The 16,974-nt window shown below is 32.8% G+C and overlaps 3 protein-coding genes and 1 long non-coding RNA gene across 7 annotated transcripts; 3 read left to right on the forward strand and 1 right to left on the reverse strand.

Annotated features, from left to right (window-relative positions):
- Positions 1-210: 210 nt before the first annotated feature.
- Positions 211-1,718, forward strand: LOC103858336 (lamin-like protein). The gene is made up of 2 exons (XM_009135665.3): positions 211-620; positions 1,219-1,718. Exons 1-2 carry the CDS (start codon positions 461-463, stop codon positions 1,560-1,562), a joined length of 504 nt encoding a protein of 167 aa, XP_009133913.1. The 5' UTR covers positions 211-460; the 3' UTR covers positions 1,563-1,718.
- Positions 1,719-4,388: 2,670 nt separating this feature from the next.
- On the forward strand, positions 4,389-7,033 carry LOC103858337 (ETHYLENE INSENSITIVE 3-like 1 protein). 4 transcript variants are annotated; one of them, XM_009135668.3, is made up of 2 exons: positions 4,389-4,684; positions 5,016-7,033. In XM_009135668.3, exon 2 carries the CDS (start codon positions 5,054-5,056, stop codon positions 6,767-6,769), a length of 1,716 nt encoding a protein of 571 aa, XP_009133916.1. In that variant the 5' UTR covers positions 4,389-4,684; positions 5,016-5,053; the 3' UTR covers positions 6,770-7,033. The 4 variants fall into 4 exon arrangements, with proteins under 4 accessions (XP_009133916.1, XP_009133918.1, XP_009133915.1 ...); XM_009135670.3 differs by having other exon boundaries at positions 5,023-7,033; XM_009135667.3 differs by having other exon boundaries at positions 4,390-4,672; positions 5,023-7,033.
- LOC117132426 lies at positions 6,795-8,980 on the reverse strand. The gene is made up of 2 exons (XR_004455992.1): positions 8,526-8,980; positions 6,795-7,775 (listed from the first exon to the last, which is right to left on the reverse strand). It is a non-coding gene; the product is annotated as an uncharacterized LOC117132426 (long non-coding RNA).
- Positions 8,981-13,420: 4,440 nt separating this feature from the next.
- On the forward strand, positions 13,421-15,659 carry LOC103858338 (COP9 signalosome complex subunit 2). The gene is made up of 9 exons (XM_009135671.3): positions 13,421-13,465; positions 13,598-13,769; positions 13,838-14,078; positions 14,146-14,220; positions 14,296-14,430; positions 14,509-14,696; positions 14,835-14,903; positions 14,964-15,054; positions 15,131-15,659. Exons 1-9 carry the CDS (start codon positions 13,456-13,458, stop codon positions 15,467-15,469), a joined length of 1,320 nt encoding a protein of 439 aa, XP_009133919.1. The 5' UTR covers positions 13,421-13,455; the 3' UTR covers positions 15,470-15,659.
- The last annotated feature ends 1,315 nt before the right edge of the window (positions 15,660-16,974 follow it).

Here is a 16,974-nt window from a genome sequence, read left to right on the forward strand (position 1 = left end):
AATCTATTAAGAAATGGAGGGAGTATATGAAAATCTAAGATTAGAAATGAATGTCGTGTAAGAAATGGATTCTTTTCTTGATAACTTTCTTCTGATGCAAGTAATTCTTTCCTTTCTCTATAATTTTTTTATTCCATAATTTAAAATAGAAAAAGCTAAAATATAGGGCCGAATTAGAATCCTTGTCGACCAAAAAGAAGGAAAAATTCTTCGAAGGGGACCAGATCTTCCATCAGACTGGCGAAAAGGATGAATAAAAAAAATTATGAGTTAGAGAAAAAAAAAACAAAGAAGAGGTGTGTGAAAAAAGCTCATGCGTATACAATGAAGTTAACTGAATTTTTGTGGGTCATGCAAATATGTAACTCACGCTAATGTTCATGCTCCTTGCAATATATATACATAAAGCAAACAAACCCATTCAAGCACAAACCAAGTTGACCACAAAAGTAAAAGAAAAATGGGGATAAGAACTATTGGGGCATTATTAATGATGATGATGATAATTGAAGTAGAGTCGAGTCTTCACAGAGTAGGCGGTGGAAAATACAATTGGAAACCCGATGTTAACTTCTCCGATTGGGCCAACCACCAACGCTTCTACTCCGGCGACTGGCTCTGTTAGTATATATAACATTATTTCATTCTTTTTTTCAATTTCCTAAATTATTTTCTTTGAACAAAAAAAAACTGCAAAACCAAATTAATTAGTAGGTCAAAATATTTTAAACTTAAGAAATATATACACCATTTCATATTATTTAAGTTTTTAGGGGTCATTTTTTTATTTTTTTATAGTGTTCAAGATTTAAATCCATTTTAGAGTAATGTTTTTGTATTTGAGGGTTGAGTTTTAGATAATTTATTAAATTATTTCTTTTAAAATATGATTTATTTTGCTGATTTAGGTGAGAAATATTTCCTCATTGTTTTTGCAACTTACTATTTTTATGATAAAAAAATCAAAGTAGTGACTTACTATTTTTAAGTTTAAGTTTTTAAATAAGCCTTGTAAAAAAAAGTTAAACTTATAAAAGTAGACCAATTATTTGAAAAACTATTATAATACAGCAATTTCAGGTTAATTTTAAAATTTAGGATTTAGAATTGAGCCTTTTTTAGTTTGGATGATATCGATTAGAGTTTGGTTGGTCCACTTTTTTATTTGTACATGAATTATGGTAAATTTTAATCTAATTTCTCATCTAAAATTGGTAGATTTTGGGTTCGATCGGACCCGTCACAACATCCTCCAAGTAAACAAGAGTAGCTACGAGCAGTGCATCGATAATGATTTTATATTCAATGTGACAAGAGGAGGACGAGATGTGTTCCAACTTCTTCAACCAAAGCCTTATTACTTTATTTGCGGTAGAGGTTATTGCCTCAAAGGAATGAAGCTCTCCGTTAACGTCCTTCCTCAGCCGCCGCCTTCAACTTCGACTGTTCCCATCATTCCCGCCTCAACCGCCAACACTCTCATAATAGACTCAGACGCTTTCACCGCTATTGCTACCACCATTCTTACGGTCTTCATTTTTAAAGCTTTATACTTCGACTAGGCTATGTGACTATTTCGTTTCTTTGTTGAAATGGATTTTGTTGCTTTAAATTGAAACTAAAGGTCAATTTCTGACATGTTCATTACATTATCTCTTTATTTTGTTCTTATGTTCTAGTTGATTAAATCTAGTGAATCATTTTCGATAGTTATTATATAGAGAAGAGCTGCCACTTGTCATTTCTCCTCTAAACTTTGCCTTTCATTAAAGCAAATTTTGTTTCAATCCTTTGAGCCAGACCACGATTAACCCTTACGTCTTCTTCATCTGCACACCGAAATTTAAGGGTTTACCAGTCTCTTCAATCTCCGACATTGGTGTCGTTCACATACACACTCAGACAACAACAGTGGAGTTTGGAGTGCCTGGGTTGCTAAAATGGACGTGTATGATCTCTCTGGTCTTCAATGGTGTCTTTTTGTCTTCGGTCGTAATCAAGCGTAATGTTCATAGTTACAGATTCATCTCCTTTATTGCCTTATTAAGGTCATCGACCCACAGCAACACGATCTGCCATTCAGTGCAACTCTGTCTTCTCCAAGGTGTTAGCCTTCTTCACTTGATAATCATTCTCTCAATCTGTAAAACAACAAAGCAAACTTATTTCCTTCAAAGGCTAACTCCTCTGATCGATCTGAAGTCAGGTCGCTGTTCTTCCACCGTTGAGATTAAGTTGCTCAGATTCTGGGAAGAAGTCAAGCGTGGTGGCGAACTAATCCCCATCCAACAAGTTTAGTAGAAACAATAGCATGTTCGTGGAAAGAACATAAAGCATTCCTGATAGCTTCAGGTCTTCTGTTAAGGCCAAGTACGCCAAGTGGAGACCAATCTTGAAGCTCAAGACCGGTGGACGCTGTGTGGATCAAAACAAGTAGCAATCAGTGAAGATCACAATAAATCGATGAATCAAGAATCATAGAGACACAATCCTGAATGACTGGGACTCTAACACCCATCGCTCATTGATGATTCTGGTTCCGTATTATATATTTCTGGATTCTGCTGGTTAATAATTAAGTTATGATCTCTGTAGTATGGTCGATGTAAATACAAGGTCGGCTCTCTCTCAACGATACCTCAGGCACTCATTTCTATTTTGACAATGAGTGGCGCAAGCAGTGCTTAGCTTACCTGCAGATGTAAGCACTCTGGTTTTTCATTAAGAAAAAAAAACAACATGCTGCTCTAAACTGTCACCTCTTCCTACTGCTAATATTTTGAAAGGTTAGGTTTGTGAGAGTAATGAAGGACCATAAGAGGTTGGGCTGCTGCTGCCATGTCTAATGGAGAAAGAGCTACTGTTTATGATTCAGTTGAGGCCCATGTTGATGCCAGTAACACTGGAGAGGAAGAATAGATAAAGAGGAGTGGAGGGAGTTCTACAAAGAAGATACGCAAATACTACACAGTCTAAATCAGGAGGGGTTGCATCGCTGGGCACTCTCACTGTTATGTTGCATTGCAGGCTTTTTCAATTTTCACATTTACCGTTTTTATCACTTAGCCCTAATTTTGTCATATATTTATTACTCTCATTATGTGCTGAACTCCATTAAGTCAAATACTCCATAAATAATCTTTATATCTAACAATACATCAAATTGTTATGGTTTTGTGTTATTTTGGAGATTTTTTTTTGGATTTAGCCTAAATTTTGGTGGTCAAAAAGGAAAACAATTGCTGAATTCACTATTTTCACATTTTTGTTGATGCGAGTTTGAAGAAACATATAAAAAACAAAAATATATTTTTTCTCAAATATACATAAATATTTTTATGCTGCTTGCTTATTTTTAAAAAAATAATAATTTGGCTTTCTTTCGAATTTTTAAATAAAACTTAAGAAGAAATGTATTAAAATCTATTAAATTTTAGAAAAGAATTGTGAACAAAATAAAATAGTTATATTTTATGAATTGCTTTAATTTAGTAAAATATATATATATATATATTTTTTAATAGTAAATTATTAGTAAAAATAGTGAAAATTATAACTAAAAAAAACTAATTTTTCATTTAAAATATATTAATAAATCAATAAAAAATTCATTAAAAATTAAAATATATTTGTTACTTTTCACCGAGTTACTGTTCACGAAGTTAATATATTTTGAATCTCATTTTAAAGTTTTTATTTATTTATTTTGTAAAACTTGAATTTATGAAAAAAAATTTGGAATATTTATGAAATATTTTTTTTAAAGATAAAAACAGTAAATGAAAAATATTTAAGAATCATAATATTAGTCTTTATTTAAATTACAATGATCAATAATGAATAATTAATAGTACTAAAGTTATTATAAACTTAGTCATAAAGATTTAATAATACAATCGTAAAATTTAATGTAATACTATTAATTTTACCAGCCATTAAAACTTTTTATTTTTTATTTTAATAATAAATTTTAATTTTTTATTATAAGTAAATACAAGATTTTAAAAAAAATAGATATATCATTTTACCATACATTTTTATTTTTAATAGTATGAAATGTTAATCGTAACTGGCCTAAAATATATACCTAAATATATAGTAATGTAAATAAATATTATAAACTAAAACTACAAAACTTTAATAAATATAAAATTTAAAGTGATAAAATAATTATTTACAAATTATCAATAGTCTAAATTTTGAATTATTAAAATTAAAAATTTAAAAATACTAATATTATTTTATTGTAAAGTTTAGCATTAGGATTGATGACGGAAAATAAAATATAACACCATAAATATTAAATTTGGTTTTATTCCAACTTCACATTTTAGTGGTTGACTGTCAATCAATGTTTGTTTTATTTTAATTGTTATAGAAGAAAAGGAGAAAAAGAGAAGATGAAACGGTGAAACTTTTATCTTTAAATCCCCACCAGCATAGCATCTTCCTTCCTCTCTCTCTCTCTCACCTACGGACTCCAGTGATCAATATCTCTTTCGCTACATTTGATCTTCATTTGACTTTTCTCCTTTCCTTGTTCATCTTTCAAAACCGAGGCTTCGACAAAAACAATCAACACTTCCTCATCTTCTTTCTTTAAAACCCTCTGCAAACAAAAGCTATAGAGAGAGAGACCACTTTTGGTGCTCTCTATTTGCAACTCTTTCAGGCAACACTCTTGGTCTTTTGCTGCTCTTATTGTTTCTGTTTATGTTGATGCTTTTTTAATGTTATCCAGATTTTTGGGCTGAATTGTTATCTAAGTGTAGATGAGATAATTACTTTCTAGACTCTTTTAGTTTAGTTTGATGTCTTCTTGTCAAATCAACTAAAAAGTTCTTTTTGTTGTTGATATTTTAGTTTTTTTTTTCTACGTCAATGATCTGATTAATTAGTTTTGAATTTAGTCTGCAATTAATTAAGGCTTCTCTTCTTCTGTTTACTTTATAAATCTGATTGTATACTTAATTGACTATATGAAGATAAAACAAATACTAATAATTCTTTTTCAGGTAACAGAAGTGGATTGGATCTGGTGTGATAGAGAGAGATGATGATGTTTAACGAGATGGGCATGTATGGAAACATGGATTTGTTCTCTTCGACATCTCTTGGAGAAACGGATGTGTGTCCATTTCCAAAAGATCATCCAGTGGTTGAAGATGATTACACAGACGATGAGGTGGATGTTGATGAGCTGGAGAGAAGGATGTGGAGAGACAAAATGCGTCTAAAACGCCTCAAGGAGCAGCAGAGCAAGTGTAAAGAAGGAGTGGACGCTTCGAAGCAGCAGAGACAGTCACAAGAGCAAGCTAGGAGGAAGAAAATGTCGAGAGCACAAGATGGGATCTTGAAATACATGTTGAAGATGATGGAAGTTTGTAAAGCTCAAGGCTTTGTTTACGGTATCATCCCTGAGAAAGGCAAACCAGTGACCGGTGCTTCTGACAATCTGAGGGAGTGGTGGAAAGATAAAGTCAGGTTTGACCGTAATGGTCCAGCCGCCATTGCCAAGTACCAAGCGGAGAACAATATCGCTGGAGGGAGTAATGATTGTAATAGTTTGGTTGGACCAACACCTCACACACTTCAGGAGCTTCAAGACACAACTCTTGGATCGCTTTTGTCGGCGTTGATGCAACACTGTGATCCTCCCCAGAGACGGTTTCCTTTGGAGAAAGGTGTTCCACCGCCGTGGTGGCCTAATGGGAGAGAAGAGTGGTGGCCTCAGCTTGGTTTACCTAGTGATCAAGCTTCTCCTCCTTATAAAAAGCCTCATGATTTGAAGAAAGCTTGGAAAGTAGGTGTTTTGACTGCTGTTATCAAGCATATGTCGCCTGATATTGCGAAAATCCGTAAGCTTGTGAGGCAATCGAAATGCTTGCAGGATAAGATGACGGCGAAAGAGAGTGCCACTTGGCTTGCCATTATCAACCAAGAAGAGGTTGTGGCTCGGGAGCTTTATCCCGAGTCATGTCTTCCTCTTTCTTCTTCATCTGTGGGAAGTGGATCTCTTCTCATCAATGATTGTAGTGAGTATGATGTTGAATGTTTTGACAAGGAACAGCAACAGAGTTTTGACGTGGAAGAGCTAAAACCTGAGATAGTGGTGAGTATGAATCATCCAACAAGCTTTGGGATTTGTAGAATGCAGCAGTTTCCTGTGAAGGAAGAAGTCGTGGCCACCGTGGGAAACTTGAAGAGGAAGCAGAACAATGATCTGAATGTTATGATGATGGAGAGACCAGGTTTCACTTGTGAGAATGGTCAGTGTCCTCACAGCAAGATCAATCTTGGTTTCCAGGACAGGAGCTCAAGGGACAATCACCAAATGGTTTGTCCATATAGAGATAATCGTTTAGCGTATGGAGTGAAGCCAGTAGTTGTATCACAACAGTCACAACCCTTTCCTCAGCCAGTCCAACCGGTCGACCTATCAGGCTATGGAGTTCCCAAAAATGGGCAAAAGATGATCACTGAGCTAATGGCTATGTATGACAGAAATGTCCAGAGCAGCCAAGCTTCAAATCAAAGCATGATCAGTGATTCAACAGCAGCTCAGAATTATCAAGAACAACAGCTTTGTTTCAACCGCAATCAGATGTTCATGCAACAAGGGAACAGTGAGATTAACAATCAGTCTCAGATGGTGTTTGATTCGACCTCGTTTGATATTGCATCATTCGACTACAAAAATGACTGGCAAGCTGGAGTTATGGAAGGAATGGGGAAGCAGCAGCAGCAAGATGTATCAATATGGTTCTGAGTGTAATCTCTTCTCTGCAACATTCTTTCTTATTAACTGTGTAATTAAACTCCATGTTTCTTAACTTCTTGGAGTTTATATCTATTGGCACCAACGCTCATCTGTATTGTTGATGATGATGAAGCCATCTTCTTTCTTTTTTTTGTATGTGTTGTGTGTGTGTGTGTGAAGTCATTGAGTCAGCTTATGTTTAATAAACTCATTATCATTTTGGTCATCTTTGTCAATGCTATTTGAAAACAATGATAATAATTGTTTGAGCTGTAAGCTGTTTGAATCTTGGTTTTAAGTCCCATGAAAACTAGTATAATAAACATGAAAACAAGATAAAACTATTTTTAACTTTTTGAAAGAAATAATAACTTTGTTGTATTAACCTTACAAATAATTTAAAAATAGGCAGATACATATATTTATGCATGAGTAACCAAAATGAACAGAAAATTCTGTCATTTCTGTTGGTTGGTGCTAGTAAAGTCAATTCACAATCAATATTTTAAGAAAAGAACACATGGGTCAGCTATATTGTTAGGGTTATAAAAAGCATATTTTATAATATAAGTTATCTTTTTCATTGCTGTAGAAAGTGTATATTCTCTTATAATTTTTTTTAAGTCAAAACATCCATTACATAATATTTTTTTAATAAATAAATAAATCAACAGGTAGTGTAAGGTTTAGCTAAGAATTGTCGGCTGCTTCTTCTCCACAGGCAAATTGTAGTATAGTTTTATCCACATTGTAAAACCCCAAAATGGATATTTATAAAATAAGGGTGCGAAAAAGCAAAATGGTGAGACTGGTTTTGGAGGAAGAGAAGACAAACGTGGTTGTCTCCTTTGGTTGTGGACAGCCCATGTGATGTGCTTAGTGAAACCCCACCACTCTTTCAGACTTTTCATCGCCGAATCTGACTACATTCATCCACCCGTTTTGTTTGTTTATTTCTTTTTATTATGCCTTTCATGTGATAGCTAGATGATGCAGAAATAAAGAATCTAATAACCTTTTTTTTTTGTCACGAATAAACTTCATTAAAACTAAAAGGAGGGAATGAGCCCCGATAAGCCCAGGCCCAATAAGTTTGTTACAACGAAAGGGAAGCTCGAAGAGTCTCTTTTGCTAAGGCATCAGCCTCAGCGTTCAGAGATCGAGAGAAATGCGAAAACGAAAATGATGCAAGCTCAGTAGATATCGACCGGATGTCTTTCACAATTCCGATGATTTCCTTAACCTGAGTGATGCCGGAGATTGCTCGAACGAGCGTTAGATTGTCGGAGAACACATCGAGAGCGGTGATCTCAAGAGTGATCGCCATGCAGAGGGCTGATCTCATTGCGGAGGCTTCTGCGATTAGGGGTGATCCGATCGAGTGTTCAATCACTGATCCTTTGATTGGGACCTCGAGCTTTTGGCCTGAGAAAATCCAAGCCAAACCCGCCATCAGATTGTCCTTGTTCCAAGCCGCATCCGTCTTGCAGATAACTCGATTTAAATCTGTAGCTCCTCGATGCGAAGCTCGCGTTTGACCACGGTTAGTCTGAGATAAATTGATTCCTTTTTCACCTTGTGCTTGCGACGTTGACCATTCTCTTGCTAACTTGATACCCCTCAATGCTGTTTCCTCCGGTGTTTAGCATCGACCATCAAAGATCAAAGTGTTCCTAGACTTCCAGATAGACCACACTATCCAAGGGAGGATGTTTTGAGTAATACCTGAGGGCGGGAGGCAAAGGGCTTTCCTGAATCTAATAACCAACTTTTAAAACTTAATTGATTCAATAAACATGGAAAAACAGCAAAATTGCCACACACCAGAAAAATGTCAATGCAAAATACATTTCTAAAACATGATAGTCGTGTCTTGACTAAACTTTCAAGAGTAAAAAAGTAGAAATGTGAATCAATCTATTTTACTAAAATAGAAATCACAACTTCTTTTTTTTTTAGTCAAAAATCACAACTTCTTTCATTTGTGATTTTTAAGTTGGATCACCCTTAAAGTTTTTCTTAAATGTATTTTAATAAGACTAATAATATATATAATCTTTAAACTACTTTAATCATAATATTTTTAATATCTTGTTATTTAAAATATAAATATATATATTAAAATTTTCAAAAAATTTGTATGTAGTTACACTAATTTTGTAATTAGTATTAAAATATTATTATACATTAATATATTCAGTTATCATTTATAAAATGAAAAAATATATTCTATTTTATTTTTATCTATTATATAATCAGAATCAATCATATTAAAAGAAAATTATTATGTTGATCTAAATATTTTAAAAATATCTTAATTAATTTTCAAAAAGTTTATGTAAATATTCTCACTAATTTCGTAATTAACAATGAATAATTATTATACATTAATATATATTCAGTTATTGTTTATAAATTAAAAATAAAAATTATCTTACTTTTATCTATTTTATAATCAAAATAAATCATGTTAAAATTATTATATTGAACTAAATATGATAAAATTATATTAAAATGATCGATTTATAAATTTTATTTACGTAAATATAAAATATTTATTTTAAAAGTGTAATATGATGACAGAACGGCTTAACATTAGTAGAATATATAATACATGTATAGAAACTACCATATCTTAGATTTTGTACATACAATAATATATTATTTAAAATGAATAGACGTAAAAATATTGCTAAAATTGAATACAAAATAATTTTTAAATATATTCTTGTCATGCACATATTTTTTTTAATAACTAAATGCAAATACAATAAAATAAATATATAATAAAAAACAACAAATGCATGTGACAGCTTTAAACAATTAGTTATTTACAACATGTAAACTATAAATTATTGTATTTGAAATAGCTAATATTATATTTTTTTAAAGACTACCGACACTTTAATTACTTTTATTCCTAACAAATAAAAGAAAATTTGGATTCAAAGATTTGTTTTTGAATTTTAGAGATTTTAAATTTTTTGTTTGAAACTTACTATTTTTGATTAAAAATCATAGTTTGATTATTAAAATAAGCATATTAAATAAGTGTATTAAATGAGCAAAATAATTAGTTTGGATATTAAATCAGGTAGGAAAATTTGAGTACTAAAAGCTTAATGGAATTTAGTTGGAGTATTTTTATGAATTTTATTCAAATTTTATTACGGTTAATCATTCGTTGTACCTAAAGAGAAAACATGGAATATTTATAGATAGGATGGTTGGTGCATGGTATGTAGTCTAGCTATAACTTAGTGATGTAAATGCAAGAATTAACTACAACACAAAATATACAATCATCTCTACAGAGATATAAGTATTTAATAGGATTTCTAAAAGTGAATTTAGAAGTATTTTTTAAACAAAACATTCAACCAGATCAAGAGACCCTTGAGTTATTGTACTAGTCTCACACATCATAAAATTGAATACAAAACCTTAGAACCTCTAATTTAACTTTTTGTGTGTTTCACTTATTTTAGAAAGTTATGAAACCACATTTATGCTTAGAATACAACTCTGAGTGATAACCCTAATACATAGGTTGTTCAATCATCATAGATCACAAACTGTTAAGTCAAGGAATTTTTTGATCTGGTTCAGAGTGATTGATTGTTCATATTCCATCACGAGTTGTTAGGGTTGTTTGAATCCTCTGACAATTCTGTTTCTGATCATCTCACTTGAATCAATTCAAACCTGCAATGAAACTGATTTATTTTAAACACTGAGTGTTTGTTTATGCAGAACTAGTTACTGTCTTTTTTTTTCCGTGTGTCTCAGGTAACCATGGCAGGTGAACATGAAGAAAGAATCATCACTGCTAATAAACTGTTGCTTGAAACAATGACTGTCAGAATGAAAAAATGATGGATTCCATATTTTATTCCTTTCGCCAAGAGATATATTAATCCATGAATCAAAGGCAGAGGAAATCGAGATAAGAAGACCCTTGTTTGAGACAGAGCAGTTCTGTTATTAGCAATGAAACTCCTCAACAAAGAAGGTGAAGGTTTGAACGAGACAAGTGGAGCACTGAACGTGACAAGTGGAATACTGAACGAAACAAACAATTTGAGAAAAAAACAATATCATTCACCCTCGGTTCATAAACAATTTGACAGTAGGAGATCATGTCCGACCAGTGAATTTGGTTCATCTAGCAAGACACCAACTGTTTCAGAAAGGAGAAGACAATCTCTAAACCGACTATGGATGTTGAACAATTTTGTGATAAAATAAAGAAATAGTTTTCACAAGTGTTTAAGGATTGGGAGGAACAAATCAGAAATACCAGAGCAACACGTCCATCCTTATGAGTATCAAACCAAGAGCCACTCACTGCCATCTAAGAATTCAAAATCGCAGAACCGGAATCAGCACGCCTATCCAAGTGGATCAAACCGAAGTACCAATCACCATCATTCAGAAAGAAAAGCAACACTTTATAGACGTGCTTATTCCTTTAAAACAAGACATGGTATAGGACGAGACACCCAAGGAACTACAACAATTTGTGGAGTGAAGCATCTAACTGTCTTTGTTCCATGTGATTTCCAAAAGACATTCTCGGGTACTTTTCTGATCGATCCTTTTGTTTGGAAAAAAAGTACAGTGCAGTGGAGCTGTTGAGGCATGAAAAAGGTGTGAAACATGTGATAAGGTCTTGCACATCTCATCTCAGCAAGAGTTTCTTTATGAAACCAATTGTAGAATGTTACTGAGTACGTCCTGAGAAATGTTGCCAATTTTCCAAAACATATCAATTTTGGTCGATCCCGAGAAATGTTTATATCTGAGTTGGTTGAAAGGTTGCATACTTATTTGAGGAAACATGTAGAATATATCAAGTCTACTACTCACCCATGGTGAACACTTTGTTCAAGCCAAGGTCAGTTGGGGTCGTATATATTTGGAAGGTGGTCGAAACACTTACATTATCAACCATATCGAGCTATGGAAACCACCAGATATGCATCAGTTCATGCGCAGAGATCATAAAACCATGAGTGTAATTTAAAAATTCACCAGAGGAAATTTAGTATTGATTAAAGGAACATGATACGAACTCATGCTTATCTGTTTCCTAGCTGTTCCACTCTGACATTTTCCATCTCCGTGGTGAAAATTTCTCACTGCGATGTCAGTTTAACAAATTGTCAAATTTTGATTGGAGCATTGCTTGTTTATCGCTGTAAATGGTGTTTGGGTAGAAATATTGGGATCCAGGCAAACTATCAGAATTGTTAAAGACAACACATGTTGAGATCATGAGTAGAAGATCCAGCTCATAAACAAATGAAGCTTTTAAATTATATATTTCGACACAATATATTCGATATCAATGTATAGATATATATGGACTATCGTTGAAACCATAGAAACCACCATGAAAAAGACGTCATTATGGAATGTAAGATGTGTTCTCTTTGTTGTAAGGTGATATTTTCTTTTGATTTGGCCATCCGAGTTTTTCATTTTCACTGCTAGAGAATATATATACAACCTCTATAAATTAATAATTTCTATTAATTAATAAATTTCACTGATTCCAACCCGATTTAAAATTTGGCACAAATCAATAAAATAATAAGATAATTATTTTTTGAAAATTTTATGTAAATATATGATCCTATTAAAATTTTAAATTGATAATTTATATGTATACATATTTTAAATAAGTAAGACCTACTGTTATATTTTTTGTTCTATATTCACAAATAAACTGTCTTTATATTTTCAACATTTAATATATTTTTGATGAGATTTAGTAATGTTATATCTAAAACCACAGTTAAGTTTTATGCAATATATATTATATATATCAAATAATATAATAAAATTAATATAAATGTTAAATTTTAAAAAAATAACAATTAATATTTATGCACTAAAATCAAATATTTTTTTTATCTTAAAAAAAAAAAAAAATCTAAATAAATTTTTTTTTGTAATATTCATTAGAGAAAAAGACTAGAATAGCACTAAACCAAGTTTTTGTTCCCAAAGTAGCACTCAAGGCTCAAAGTCACAAAAATAGGTTTCATTAAAGAGGTAAATATACACTTATACCCCTTGGGTTAATTAATCCAAACCTTAGGGTTTAGAGTTAAGGAGTGGGGTTTTGGAATTAGGGTTTAAAATTTTATAAAAAATAAATACTAAAATAAAAAATAAAAATTTTAAAAACAGTTTCAAAAAGTATTTTTAAATTATAAAAAGAAAATTTGAAAAAAAAAATAAAAAAAATTTCGAAAAAAAAATTTCAAAAAAAAATTTATAAAAATTTCGAATCTGAAAACATGTAATGTGAAACTATAAAAATTTTTTTTTTTTTTTTAATTTTTATTTTATTTATTTTTATTTGTTTATTTAATTTTAAACCAAGGATATTATGAATATTTTACCCTTTAATGAATATCATTTTTGTGACTTTCTCCTTTTAATGCTATTTTTGAGACATAAACTTAAAAATGTGCTGTTATTGACAATTGCCCTATTCATTATTGTCATAAAAAATCTCGAAAGAGGTATAATAGGAGAAGTCGGGCCCAATACCAAAAATGCTAAACCACACCGTCTTGTTCCAGAAAAACCCTTCTTCAACCTTTTCCCCTACTTCTCCGATCGAATTCTACTCTGCTTAGCCTTCGAATCGGTGTTGGTTTCTTCTTCATCTGGTCGTCGTCATGGCTTCAGGTCTTGTTTTTGTTTACTTTTTTCTTTTTTTCTTTCAATCTTCGACTGTGAACGTTTAGGATTCGGAGTTCCCAAAAATAAGAGTTAAGGTTTTAAAATTGATTTAGTCTTTTTTTTTGTAAAAATTGGTAGATGCTGATATGGAGGACTATGGGTTCGAGTATTCGGACGACGAACCGGAGGAACAAGACGTTGACATTGAGAACCAGTATTACAGCGCCAAAGGTAGGGTTGAGGCTGAGCCCGAAGATGCACTTTCTGAGTTCGCTATGGTTGTTAAGATGGAACCAGACAAGGCCGAGTGGTAAGAAAGATACTCATTGTGTGTTTTTCTTTCTAAAGAGTTTAAATTGGGTCTATTTATTTTGTCAGGGGTTTCAAAGCGCTGAAGCAGACCGTGAAGATTTACTATCGACTTGGTAAGTACAAAGAGATGATGGATGCGTACAGAGAGATGCTTACCTATATCAAGTCAGCAGTGACCAGGAACTACAGCGAGAAATGTATAAACAATATCATGGATTTCGTCTCTGGATCTGCTAGCCAGAACACTGGCCTGCTTCAAGAGTTTTACCAGACCACCTTGAAAGCCCTTGAAGAGGCCAAGAACGAGGTGTGCTTTCCTTTTTGCTACTACCGTTAATTGTTTGGAGATGTGACGTTTTTGGTTTCTTTCGCAGAGACTCTGGTTCAAGACGAATCTAAAGCTCTGCAATATCTGGTTTGACATTGGTGAATACAGACGGATGACTAAGGTATAAGCTTGGTTTAGTTAACTCGTTTCATTATGTACAATAATAATATCTATTTTAATTTCTTCTGTCTGCCAGATCCTCAAGGAGCTACATAAATCTTGTCAAAAGGAAGATGGAACTGATGATCAGAAGAAAGGAAGTCAGCTGCTTGAGGTCTATGCCATTGAAATTCAGATCTACACTGAAACAAAGGACAACAAAAAGCTCAAGGTTTCGACTCCTTGCCTTTTATTGTTGCATATACTCTTCTTGTCTTTTGTGACCAAGACGCATTTTGAATGAATGCAGCAACTATACCAGAAAGCACTTGCTATCAAATCTGCTATACCTCATCCTAGGATCATGGGCATAATCCGCGAGTGTGGTGGCAAAATGCACATGACAGAACGTCAGTGGGCAGAAGCGGCCACAGACTTCTTTGAGGCTTTCAAAAACTATGATGAAGCTGGCAACCAAAGGCGCATTCAGTGCTTAAAGTATGCCTCCTTGTTGCCTTCTCATCTCTTTTGTCTTTTCCTATCTGATATCCTGATTGTTACTATATATATATTATGTGATGAACAAAGCAAAACAGTATTGCTTAGAGTTATTGAATTTTTTTTGGCTTTGCAAAGGTATCTTGTTCTTGCAAATATGCTGATGGAATCAGAAGTGAATCCATTTGACGGTCAAGAGGCGAAGCCGTAAGTCCATTCCCCTAAAGTTATAATTTGTTTCATATATAATTTGGCTATATTCTACAGGTACAAAAACGACCCTGAGATCTTGGCAATGACGAATCTGATAGCAGCATATCAACGAAACGAAATTATAGAGTTCGAGAAAATACTAAAGGTAAGAACACTATCATTCTTTGATTTATACACCTAGAAGCGATGGTTACTCATGGAATGGTTTTGGAATGATGCAGAATAACCGGAGGACGATAATGGATGATCCATTCATCAGAAACTACATGGAAGATCTGCTGAAGAAGGTGAGAACACAGGTGTTGCTGAAGCTGATAAAGCCCTACACGAAGATCAAGATTCCGTTTATATCAAAGGAGCTGAACGTGCCGGAGAATGATGTGACGGAGTTGCTGGTGTCGCTGATACTGGACAGCCGAATCGATGGTCACATTGATGAAATCAACCGTTACTTGCTGAGAGGGGACAGTGCTAATGGAAGGAAGCTTCACAAGGCGGTTGATAAATGGAACACACAACTCAAGTCTCTTTCTATGAGTATCACCAACCGAGTTTGTTAAATTTCCCTCCACCTCTCTTTTGGATGGTCGTCGCGGTTTAACCTTTTCTGGTTTGATGGATTATTTTGTACTTAGCTGGATTTGACTGATGAGTTACTATGTTATTCTTAAAATTCAGTTTTCCTAAATCTTACTCTTGTTAGAAACTTATAACCCTCTAGTGGCTGCTATAAAACAGCGGGATTCTCTATCTGAATATTAAAGATCAGTCCGCTCATACTTTGTCATTGGTTGGAAAGAAGTTGTGGACTAAACTCTAGACAATAAAATAATCAACGAAATAATTACTGTCACGTCAGACTATTTGATTCATGAGTGGATTGCCACGTCAGACTGTTTGACTATGTTTATCATAATGGGTTACTTCATGTATGAATTGAATTATAATATATTTTTTGGTGTATTAATTTGAGAATTCATGTGTATAGGACTGTTGGGTTGTGTTCAGACTACTTGTGTTGATGTATGATTTATGAATCAACTTTTTTCCCAATATTGTAGTGTGTGGATCAAGGTTTGGTTTCTCTTGAGACAAGGTTTGATCAACTTCGAGGTTATGAGAACGCTTTTAGATTCTAATTCGACTTCAAAAAATTAAAACTAGCGAAAGATGATAAGTTGATGGTTTCTTGTGCTAATTTTGAAGTTTTCTGAAACATGGTAACTATTCTGATTTTGATAGTAATGATTTATTTTTTTTGGAACTAAAGCTTTTGAAAGGGAGTTTACTTGAAGGTATTAAGAAGACTGATAACATATTGGATTTTTTTAAAAAGAAAGAAAGTTGTTAGCCAAACGTATGGTTAACATATTGTATAATGATGACAATTCTTTTTTTCATTGCTGCAGCAGAAAGAAGTTTTTCAGAGGTTAAACTTTATATTTTCTCAAAAAAAAAAAACTCATAAACTTTATTGTAAACTGAAAATACATTTATTGAAACTTAGAAGAATTGGTTTATATATTTTGATTGATTTAGAAATCCATATAGTATTTAGAAATCCATATAGTATTTATAAATCCAAGTAAAATATGCTGATTTTTAAAATAAATTGGATTATTATTTACAAATCCGGAGGTTTTTCCAGTCTTTGTATTTTTAACCAAAAAATCGAAAAAATCTATTATAAAATCAAATTTATTAGTAAATCCGTATGATTGAATAACACTTGATTTGATATAGAATTTATGAATCATTAAACCAATAAAACATGATTTTAATACAGATTTGAAAATCATAGAACCAATAACACTAGAATTAGTTCGGATTTTCAAATCCATTAAAATGCAACTCCCCATTTAGAAGAATTTAAGGGCCGGCTCTGCAATTACTTTTAAATTTTATAGGTGAAGAAGAGCTAGTAAAAAGATTAGTAATCTCTCTGAATTAATTGATAAGTAGATGATTGAAATTGTGAGTTTCTCACGGAGAACTCGTCTAGTAAAAAGCGTAGACAAAAAAGTCCACAGGAACTACTACTTAGCACAAAAATACAGCGAGGACC

The sequence above is a fragment of the Brassica rapa genome, chromosome A03, assembly GCF_000309985.2.
Source record: "Brassica rapa cultivar Chiifu-401-42 chromosome A03, CAAS_Brap_v3.01, whole genome shotgun sequence".
Lineage (NCBI taxonomy): Eukaryota > Viridiplantae > Streptophyta > Magnoliopsida > Brassicales > Brassicaceae > Brassica > Brassica rapa.

Coding starts and splice junctions, on each gene's coding strand:
- LOC103858336 (XM_009135665.3), top strand. CDS start 461: ATGGGGATAAGAACTATTGGGGCATTATTAATGATGATGATGATAATT. Junction 621..1,218: donor CTACTCCGGCGACTGGCTCT/GTTAGTATATAT, acceptor TAAAATTGGTAG/ATTTTGGGTTCGATCGGACC.
- LOC103858337 (XM_009135668.3), top strand. CDS start 5,054: ATGATGATGTTTAACGAGATGGGCATGTATGGAAACATGGATTTGTTC.
- LOC103858338 (XM_009135671.3), top strand. Junction 13,770..13,837: donor GAACCAGACAAGGCCGAGTG/GTAAGAAAGATA, acceptor TTATTTTGTCAG/GGGTTTCAAAGCGCTGAAGC. Junction 14,431..14,508: donor AGGACAACAAAAAGCTCAAG/GTTTCGACTCCT, acceptor GAATGAATGCAG/CAACTATACCAGAAAGCACT.